General features: G+C 37.6%; 1 protein-coding gene across 1 annotated transcript; it reads left to right on the plus strand.

The window, feature by feature from the left end:
- Positions 1-5,413: 5,413 nt before the first annotated feature.
- On the plus strand, positions 5,414-5,803 carry LOC133290513 (uncharacterized mitochondrial protein AtMg00860-like). The gene has a single exon (XM_061488604.1). It carries the CDS (start codon positions 5,414-5,416, stop codon positions 5,801-5,803), a length of 390 nt encoding a protein of 129 aa, XP_061344588.1.
- The last annotated feature ends 5,981 nt before the right edge of the window (positions 5,804-11,784 follow it).

Genomic DNA, 11,784 nt, shown 5'->3' on the forward strand with positions numbered 1-11,784 from the left:
TTCTTGAATTTACCCGGAGGCTGCCTTACCTGCAACCCCCTACCTCTATTATTATTCTGATGGTAGCCACCTCTATTATTATTACCAGAAGGACCATATGTCCTCTTATTATCTTGCTTTGGATACCTGCTATAAACAGTTTCCACCCTTTTGCACTGGGTGACTAAGTCAGCAAATATTCTTACTGCAGTATTAGACATTCTCTTTGCAATCTTCTCACTCAGGCCCCTCTGAAATTTAGCAGATAAGAACTTAGGAGTCAACAGCATACCCCCGTAGTTCGCAAACTTAACAAACTCATTAAACTTCGCCATATAGGCATCAACAATCATGGTAGCCTGTACCAATTTATCAAACTCACCCTGCTTGGCTTCCCGAACATCCCTGGGAAAATATTCTTCATGAAATAGCCTTTCAAATAATGCCCAAGTAATTTATTCTCCCTGAATAGTAAATAGGCGAGATGCAGTGTACCACCACTTGTGGGCATCCCCTTCAAGCATGTAAACAGAATACAATAATCTATGGGGATCCTGACACCCCATAACTTAGAATATTTTCTCCATACCCATCAACCAAGTAGTCACAACCTTCGGGTCCCTTGACCCCTGAAATGCTGGCGGTTTATGTTTTCGAAAAGATATGAGCCTCTGCTCATCAGTACCAACTAATACCTGCCCAGAATGACAACTAGCCCCACTCCCTTCCTGGTGAGGTGTAACAGATGGCGTACGGGTATGAGTCTCCGTAGCCGTATGTGGAGCAGAATCATCCCTCCAGTTCTGAGCCTTATCTGCCCTCATCTCATTCATGAAGGCATGCATCATATCCTGATTATTTTTCATCAGGGTGTCGGTCATATTTCTATTCGCAGCACTCTCTTCCTGCAGAGCATTCAGAACTGCAGTAATATGATCTGGTGCTGCTAGACGACCTGCACCTCGAGTTCCACAGCGACCTCGTGCCCTACTCATGATATCTGTACATGTAACACAAAGGAATGAGCTGATCAGACCCACACTGAGGAATCACATATACATTAATCATAGTTCCCTTACAAAACTGCTCTGATACTATAAAATGTAACAGCCCGTTGTACACCGGTATTGTTAACATTAATTATGATATTAAGCGCAGTTACAATCACAACAATTCATTTATAAAAATGCGAGTAAACTTTTTCCGTTTATTACGCGAGCATTTAAAACAATAAAAAGCGTAATAAATAAAAGTTTTGACCGTAACTGTAAAATCTTTGCGGAATAATTATTTAAACTACTTTTATATCTTATTTTACTTACCACAAGTCACTAAGGGGTTCCCATAAACCCACTTAGCTAATTTCTCACTTTTACGTTTTCTACCTATCCGAACATGGTTCGTTCATTAATTTTATGCGAACAAACCGCATTCTAAAAGCCTCCCATATTTTTATATGTTATTATACACTCAATTACCTTTCTAGGAAGCTATCACAAGAGTTATTTAGAGCTCGTTTGCTCTGGATATCGCCATTTGAAGCTGGACAAGCAAAACTACCAACCAACCCCAAAACAGCTCCAAACATCCCTCACTCACCGAATTACTAAAGACATTACACTCAACCAATTGCTCTCAAAATTTTATACAACAAACTAGACAACTACAGCTTCAATTTGATATATCATACACCTAATTTGACCAAGAAAAGAAGCGGAAATAAATTTCCCAAAACCGGTCCAGAACTGCCACATGTGTAGTGAGCAAATGGGCAGTCTGCACTCTCTGCCTTCTACAGGCCGACTTCCGACCCAGACTTTTACCATATTTTACCACAAGATAGAACACATCTCAAGCTTCGAAATGGCATATTGAACGTCCCTATCGGACCTCTTTGGAGGGAGATATGGTCTCCCAAATTTTTCTTAAATTATGCCAACTTCTAAAAATTCGCCAGAGTTTTCTCTGTTTTTACAAAAATCCCCAAATTTGCCAATGTGATCTAGAACCTCAAATATACCTAATAATCATTGGGTGGCACACACAAGGACCAACAATGCCTTAGGGAACTTACAATCCATCACAATTTATATTAATTAAACAATTCGTATCACATTGCTTCCTTTATTAATATTTAACACGTTTCAATCATCCAAGTCCAATTGCATGCATTTGCTAATCACACATATAATCATAATCCTAAAATAGGCCTATTGTCATTCCATCATATTACACATACTTCATAATTACATCAACTCGTGTATAATTTACAAGGCTTCCCATGACATATTACAATTACAACTTTAATCTCCAAATAATACATGATAAAGAAACCTCAAAATGACATAATTCAAATACAACTAGACTTAGGAAAAAATGACATGAACAACTATGACCATAAATCTCATCCTAGATTACATATGCAACGTTCATGCCCTAAGTCTAGCCTAGGCCCAATGGCCACCAAATTGAAAAATGTATAATACTCCATCCAGTCATCCTACGGGCTTCTTCCCCGCCGCTCCTGCACCACTGCTACCTCCTGAAATAAAGCCCCCAAGACGGGGTGAGACATACGAATATATCTCAGTATCCCAGAGGTTCCGGAGAAAACTCTGCCCAATGGCTCACTTCGATGCAAATAAATAACACAAAATAACATCTTGAAAACGAGATAAAGCAAGGGATTTAGAGAAATCGAGGAACATAGGTATACAAAATACGACGAAGCTAGAATGGTCGATGCCAATACAATGCAACGTCCTGCCTAATGGCTCGGCATATATGCCTACGTGTCTCAACCAAGGCGTGTTCTTAGAACATCCAACCGAGGCACCCTCCATCCATATAGACCCGAGACTTCCTAGTGTGCTCCTATCCGGATCACACACCAAGACCCTAGGTCAATTGGAACTCCCTTCGGAGACCTATCCAGTGGAAGTCCGCAACGCCCGAAGGCAAACTGTCTACTGGCCAGGGACTCGGTACATCCTATTTACCAACATATATACTAAATGCATGATCATGTTATTCTACATTACTTACATACACTTCCTACCATCACCCTCAACGGGGATTGTGGAACACATAAGGGGATCAAGCCCCAGTACCAAGAGGTTACATGTATAGTCCTCTTCACTTAGCTCCCAGTAATATATTCTCCGACCTCGTTTTACAGCAGAAATGCCTACACAGAGGACATTCCCAATTACTTAAAATTCGTACAAACACATGCAAGTTACCAATTATACAAGCACGGTTCCAACTACTCACCTAAATCCCACTTGGTCCAGGACCAAGGGGGATCCACCGAACTCATGGTTCGTAGTTCAAATCTACGTACGGCAACCTACGACAACCATGTACGAATTATCAATACACGACAAATCTATCAGACTATGAAAACGTCAAAAAACCTCACCCACACTAGGTAGGTTTGGCCTACATAGGGTTATTTTACATTTTATTTTTCTAAATTTTCTTTCTCATTTTCTTAGGCATCCTTAGGTTACCAAAAGTCCATATCAAGTGCCACTTTTCATTTTTCTTCATTCAAACGTCGTTTTGCCTAATATTTTACTCTAGGTTCCATGACACCTCTCAACACATCAATTATTTTTCCATTGGTTCTCCAACATTCCAACCATCACACAACCCATCTAATTACCATTGAACACATAATACATCATCCAAGTAATTTCAACAACATCATTTCCTTTCTTTTCCCTGAATGGCCGAATTCAACAAGGGCGTACTCTAAGGAATTTCAATCAATTTTAACTGCTCCACACCTCATACAATCCCATTATATCATCATACAACCATATCACAATCCCATTACACAATCCTAACAATAATCTCAAACCCAAAGTCATGACACCATCAAATTTCTCTAAGTTAAAAATCATATTTTTCACCAATAATTTTTATTGCATTTTTAGCTACTACACATCATTCTAGGACACATTCATGTACAAATATTTTCCATTTGAGCTCTCTAACAACACAAATCAACAAAACCCCCTTTAGGGTTCATGAACTAAATCCAAAGATTAAACCGTTAAAATGATGAAGAAACTTACTCAAAAGCTAGGCACAAGGCTCCTCCAAGACATACTAAACCATTGGAGCTCCTAACAACTCCATGAACAAAAATCTAACATTATGAGCCGCGGCCTTGGGGAGGGAATATCTCAATTTCTAGTGGCTTTCAAGGTTCAAAGGTACCACCAATGGGTTTAGAAGATGATTTCCATCAAGTTTCAAGCCAAGGATCAAGAGATTTGGTGCCTAAATGACTAAGTTATGGAGGAATGAAAATTTGAAGTGAAATGGCTATGGTGGGGAGGGGAGTTCACGATTTTGCAAGAGAGGACGGAAGGGAGAGATGATGAATAGTGATGAGGCTTATGTGGCTTAAGTGGATTTAAGTGGGGTGGGTCCCACCACCATCTCACACACTTTCATACTTATTTGAATTTCCCTCTGATTCCACTAAACGTCCATAAATTCACAATCTATTTAGAAACTCTAATTTTTAACATTAAACATTGTCCTTTAATCACCTTTGATCAGATGAATCCAGAGTTTTCCGGTCGTTCGATGAAAATGTTGTTTTAAGCTATTGCGCGCGCCGTTGGCACGCTTCCCCAAACTTACTTATTCCCATCAAATTTTATCAGAAATCATATTTCCTAGTTCTATAAACCATTTATAACTTGTATTCAAAACCTAGAGCGCAAAACTCAATCGACACGCTCTACGGTGCAACTATACCGCAGTGTTTTTACCCGGTAAAAACACTATTCACTGAATTTTCTGAAACTTCCCTAACCACTCAATTTTTCGTTCTGAATCCATTTCCAGGGTTATTTTTATCATTTGTGACCTTCTACTCAATTTTTATCTTCCTAGGGTTGCGTGTTGGCTAATTACCGTTTTGCCCTTTCTTTATATTTTGGCCTAATTTTCAGGATTTTCACTAATCCTTCCCTTTAATCAATGTTTAATATCTTAATATATAATTTAGAATTGCGTGGTGTTATAGATGTCTCCACCTGAGTTAGCGAAATTGAAGAAGCATATTGAGGATCTTTCCGTGAAGAACTTCATCCGACTGAGTGTGTCTCCATGGGGAGCACCGGTCATCTTTGTTAAGAAGAAAGATGGGACCATGCGATTGTGCACCAACTGCAGACAGCTGAAGAAGGTGAAAATCAAGAACAAGTATCCCCTCCCACGTATTGATGATCTTTTAGATCAGCTTAGGGGTGCTTGCGTGTATTCCAAGATTGATCAACGGTCCAGATACCAACAGATTCGGGTTAAGCCGGAGGATGTTCCCAAGACCGCATTTCATTCGAGATACGGTCACTATGAGTACTTGGTGATCCCGTTTGGACTCACCAATGCACAAATAGTGTTCGTGGATTATATGAACTGTATTTTCCAGCCGTACTTGGATCATTTCGTGATTGTCTTCATTGATGACATACTGATTTACTCAAAGAATGAGGAGAAGCATGATGAGCATTTGAGGATCATGTTGCAAGTACCGAAAGAGAAGAAACTTTATGCAAATCCTTCAAAGTGTGAGTTTTGGCTCAATTCAGTGAAATTTCTTGGGCATGTGATTTCTGCAAAAGGAGTGGCATTGGATCCTAACAAAATTGAGGCAGTGCTAGATTGGGAGAGACCCAAAACAGTTACAGAGGCGAGGATTTTCTTAGGGTTGGCAGGTTACTATAGGAGGTTCATTGAAGGATTCTCCAAGATGGTGTTGCCACTTATTCGCCTTACCCAGAAGGAGACTCCGTTCGTGTAGACTCACGAGTGTGACAAATGCTTTCAGGAGTTAAAGGAAAGATTGACAACTGCACCAGTGTTGATCCTTCCTGATCCTGCGGAGGAGCTTGAGCTTTATTGTGACGCATCTAAGAAGGGGCTAGGCTGTGTGTTGATGCAAACTAGCAGAGTTGTTGCTTATGCTTCGAGGAAGTTGAAGCCTCATGAGGAGAACTACCTGACTAATGATTTGGAGTTGGTTGCTATTGTTTTTGCCTTTAAGATTTGGAGGCATTACTTGTACGGTATGAAGTTTGCAGTGTTCAGCGATCACAAGAGTTTGAAGTACCTGTTTGACCAGAAGGAGCTGAACATGAGACAAAGAAGATGGATGGAATTTCTGAAGGACTACGACTTTTAGTTGAAGTATCACCTAGGAAAGGCCAATGTGGTAGCTGATGCATTGAGTCAGAAATCCGTGAGTCTATCCAGTGTTTTGATTAACGACTTTGATGTGATTGAGAAGTTTCGAGACTTGATAGTGACCTCTTTGTTTGGAGGTGCACTCTTGGAAATGGAAACAGTGAGAGTTGAAAATGAGCTGATGGAAAAGATCAAAGAGGCGGAAGTGCAAAGAGAGTGCCTTCACTATGTGAAGAACCAATATGGTGTTTCTTGGAATGATGAGGAATTGTTAATGTTTCAGAAGAGGGTTGTGGTACTTAGAGGTCTATTGACTGAGGAGGTGATGTCAGAGGCTCATAAGGGCCAATTCACTATCCACCCTGGGGCTACAAAGATGTATCAAGACTTGAAGAGAAACTTCTGGTGGCCGGGCATGAAGAAAGATATAGCAGTTTATGTGTCCAAGTGTTTAATATGCCAGACAGTGAAGATTGAGCACCAGAAACCGTCTGGTAAGCTTCAACCGCTTGAGATTCTGCAGTGGAAGTGAGAGAGCATTTCCATGGACTTCGTGGCGGGATTGCCTAAGACTCAGGCTGGTTGTGATTCCATTTGGGTCATTGTGGACAGATTGACCAAGTCTGCCCATTTTCTTCAAGTGAAGGTGAGCTTCTCTACAGAGCAGTTGGCCAAGATATATGTTCGCGAGATTGTGAGGCTTCATGGGGTGCCCGAGAGTATCATCAGTGATAAGGACCCGAAGTTCACATCTCGGTTCTATGAGGCCCTGCAGGGAGCTTTTGGTACTCAGTTTAGATTGAGTACAGCCTATCACCCTCAGACTGATGGGCAGACTGAGCAGACCATCCAGACATTGGAGGACATATTGCGGGCTTGCACGTTGAGGCAGGGCTCAGCATGGGATCGATACCTACCATTGCTTGAGTTTTCGTACAACAACAGTTTTCATGCTAGCCTGGGCATGGCACCCTACGAGGCACTGTATGGTAGGAGGTGTCAGACTCTTACCTGTTGGTCTGAGGTTGGAGATCGAGAGTTATTTGGCTTGGACTTTGTCCAAGAGACTACCCACACTACAACAAAAGAGGTATACGAAGGCGGTTCATAAGTCATTTCACGACGGTTTGAACCGCCTCCAAATGCAAATTTCGGCCGTTAACCAACCGTCGTAGTTACTATCGTCGAGAGGCAATTCAACGACGGTTTGACTAAACTGCTGGAATAACCGTCGAAACAGAATTCAACGACGGTTGCAGAGGCGGTTATCATCGCCTTAAAATATCCTCAAAAAAATCGATGAATATTCAAAAGCGGTTTCCTAACTGTCATGGAATTCCACATGACGTCATTTATTTAACCATCGTGGAATAAGTATTTTAAGGCGGTTGTATAAAAGTCGTTGAATAAGAATTCAAAGGCGGTTGACAACCGTCGTGGAATTCCACATGACGTCATTTATTTAACCGTCGCGGAATAAGTATTCTAAGGCGGTTGTATAAGAGTCGTTGAATAAGAATTCCAAGGCAGTTTATAAAGCGTTGTGGAATAATAAATCTTAGGCAATTTTTGTAACCGTCGCAGAATAAGATATCGAAGACGGTTATCTAAGGGTCGTGAAATAAGAATTTAAAGGCGGTTTAATTATGTCGTTGAATTATACAAATTTTTATTATAATTAAATAATATTTAATTTTTTAAGAATTTTATAAAAAATTAATGCAATATTCTCTGTTGTCAAAATAAATATAATAATTTTTTTTAAAAAAAATTAAACATTAAACCTAAACATTTATTTTTTGAACACAGTATATATATATATATATATATATATATATATATATATATATATATTTAATTATTACGAATGGAAAATTGGAGAAAGATTGAAGTTTTAATTTTTTTTAATTCAATATAACTTTGTAAATAAATTAAAAATTATGCTTTTCATCCATAATTAAAGTTAGAATCAGTAGACTTTTCTAAACACATGCACCAAATTCTAATAGTTATAAAATTGACACCAAATTCTAATAATTTTAAACCTAAATATAACTGAGAAGTGTAATTGTCAATATTGTCATAACATTAATTCTCCCTGGCAAATAGACACCAAAATATAAAAGTTAACTAACAAAAAGTCATTACAAAAAGCCATCACCAAAATGTCATGGGGTTATTGTTCTGAGAAACATAAAAAAGAGGACTATGGACAAGATGGGTGTCCTTGATTATGAGGTTCAGGTGAATTTGGTCCTTATGCATTTGGTACATGGCTAGCAGAAGAAGAAGGCATGAGTCCGTTAGGAGAGCCCAAATCTTGAGGCTGCATCAAAAATTTAATAAAAAAACTAAATGTCAAATGCATAACATCAAATAAAAAATTAAAAAATAGGTGAAAACATCACCAGTAACAATTTTAAAGCAATTAAAAACATAAGACAAGTATGAAGGAAATAAAAGGAAATTTCATCATAATATGCATTAAGACTTCTAATCAAGCATTAAGTTTCTAAGTTAGTTTGTTGAGAAGGCCACATGGGGATATGGTAGCTAGCTTTCCAAAATACAAAAGAAAAGGGATGGAAAATGCCATAAATGTTAGAAAAGGTTCACAAGAAGAACTACCAGATATGTATGAAAATGTATTCACCATGATTTATGACAGAAGTGGAGGCTGTTTTTGCCTCTTTGCATGTAAGATTGTTCCCTAGATCAACTAGCTAGTGTTAATGGCATAAAGGTGTTTCTATCATTGGAGCATTGTGTCAATGATAAACCTCAGTGACATGTCATGATTTCAAATCAACTGAAAAAGTATTTAAGTGCTCTTGCTTAGCAAGGACAGATACAAAAAGAAAAGAATAATGTTATTATAGGTAAACTGAGAGCAAAGTAATGTCATACGTATTAATTGAGTGCCCTTGCTAAGCACACACTTTTTTTTCTATTTATTATTGCTTAAAAGTTTCTATTAAAAAAATCATTTTTGTTTACTTGAGATGAAGATGTGTCCTAAACTTTCTGGAATTTACCACGAAAAATCCAGAGGGAACTCAGCTAATTTAGAGAGACCCATATATCATATGTATCTGTTTAATTGTTTATATCCATAGTCTAAGTCTTAGACTAAAGAGTATTATTTTGAAGAAAGCAATACTAACAATGTCAACAATGACCAGAATAATAGTCAGAGTCCTACAAAACACTATGATTAAAGGTAGACATAAAGAAAAGTACACCCAGCAATGTAATAGGTTCAAGATGCAGCAGTCACTCATGAAACAAAAAACATAAGTTCCAATCATAATCTCAAATAGAAAATACAAGAACAATTTGGTAAATATTGTATTATATACCTGTTGCAATCCATTTGATACAAAACCAGGGGGCATTTGACCCCCAAAGCTACGTACAAAGAAAGTCAATGCTTCCTCCAAATATTGAACCTTAGATTTCAAGGAGTTAATTTCATTGGATGTAGACGTTGAGGAAGATGATCCAGAACTAGAACCACGTTTAAAAACTTGGGAAGGGCAAACCCCAAATCCTATACCCCGTACACGTCCAGGGTGCTCCTTCCCAAACACATGAACATAAGCATCTTCTTCGGATAAAGTTCCATCATTGTGTGCAGCTAGTAACAATTCCTACAAAATTTGATCCAACAACCAATTTAAAAATAGTAACATTGTCATATAGGAATACAAGTAAACAACTATTAGATGGCATAATACTGCCAAAAAGAGTAATGATGAATTAAATCATGTCAATAAAAATTTTAATAAAATCAGAATCAAATTTTACTGCATAAAAGCCAATTAGTGGAGAGAACTCAATCTGTGAGGCACTTTAAAATTTTTGCCCAGATGTAATGGTGAGAATCCATGGTTCAACCATCAACATATTTAGAGTGGTACCAATCGCCATTACACACGCTCAAAATCATACACGAATGCATTTTAATACAAATGTTCATGAGATAACCCAGCATATGCATGAATAAATATTGTCTAAGTGCCTGGAATTAAGTTCATGGGGTCAATCTTCTAAGCTAGATTTATGATGGTCCTTTAACGAAATAACTGTTCTGGGCTGTAAAAAATTAAAAATTGTATCACCGAAAAAAAAGGTGTAAATATATAATAAAAAAGCACAATCAGCATGGGTAAGTTGACAAAGGTAACTTCAAGGAACCAGAATCCAAAGGTAACTTCAATTGCTCTATTCTAAAATTACATAGGGCTTTGAGAATTCAATTCAAGTGAACACACAATTTTATATACATGTTTTTTTCAAATCTAAATGTGCATAAGCGCCAGCATAGAAGATAATGAGAAGCATCAATGCAGAAACTATTGCAAAAACTTACCCTTCCTCGTTTAAGCAAAATAGCAGAGACCCCCACAGATAATGCATAGACAGCTTCAAATGCAAAAGTTGACAAAGGTCGTAAGTTGCTGTTGCGGCAAAGGAACCCTGACAGTAATGTAATCCATTACAAAATAAACCCAAAATTGAGAAAAACAAAAACACCAAAAAAAGAAAAAGTAACACAAAAAAGTATACAAAAACACAAAATTACAATTAAAGAAACTCCATTTCATAAATAAATTGTAGTTTGGAGATAAAGCGCAGACCTTTTTCTGTCAAAATAACACTGAAAAAAGTAATGATCAAACTCAGATACATGCAGCCCCTAAAACAACTTTGAAACGAAGGAAGAAGTAGCATTTAAAAATTCAACTTCAGTAAAAACAGAAAATCCTCTAAAGCACAACGAAGTTGAGGTAAAGGTGACTCATTTTCCTTTGCCAAAGAAAAGGTGACTCATTTTCAAAAAAAAAATACAAAAAATTAACATATATGCAAGCCTTCAGAAAAACAACATCTTTACAAAAAGTAGCCTTAGAAAACACAGCATTTTCAAAAAAAAAAAAACCATTTTAAAACAGTGTGGCTGAGATGAGACCAAATAAGCAGAACCCTAATCCCCTAAACCGAATCAAAATGAAGATGTGGTGATGAAATTTAAAAAAAAAAAAAACTTACCTGCTCTGAGACGAGGAGATGAAGAGATGAAAAAAGAGAGTGAATGGTGTAAGTCAACGTTGAACAACTGATGTTGCAATACACGTGGATGGGAAACACAAAGGTGATTAAGCGAAAAGGGGAAGGGAAATAGAAAGAACAGATGTTGGAATACAGAGGTGATGAAGAACTGGAAGTGAAAGGGAAAAGAAAAGGGAAGCGAAAAGTTGAAAGATGAAGCGATGATTACGTGGGGAGATGAAGCGGTGATTACGCGGCTAGATGAAACGTTGTGGGTTAATGAATACACGCGGGTAAGCGAAAACCCTAGGGGAGTGTTAAAATAAAAAGTGGGAAAAGAAAAAGGGTTAAATTTTGGGCTTTTGGGTTTGAAAAAAATTTAGGAATTGGATAAATATTTGGAAGGGGTTATTAAATTTTCAAATAAAATGGGAATTATCAAAATGATCCGTACAATAATAATTTTGTTAATATATGATAATAATTGATTTTTTATTTAATTAAAATATTAACTATATTTATTTATTTTACATTTTTCACTAAGAT

This window comes from Gastrolobium bilobum, unplaced genomic scaffold (genome assembly GCF_033153095.1).
Source record: "Gastrolobium bilobum isolate Gb01-03AN ecotype WA unplaced genomic scaffold, APGP_CSIRO_Gbil_v1 utg117694, whole genome shotgun sequence".
Taxonomy (NCBI): Eukaryota; Viridiplantae; Streptophyta; class Magnoliopsida; order Fabales; family Fabaceae; genus Gastrolobium; species Gastrolobium bilobum.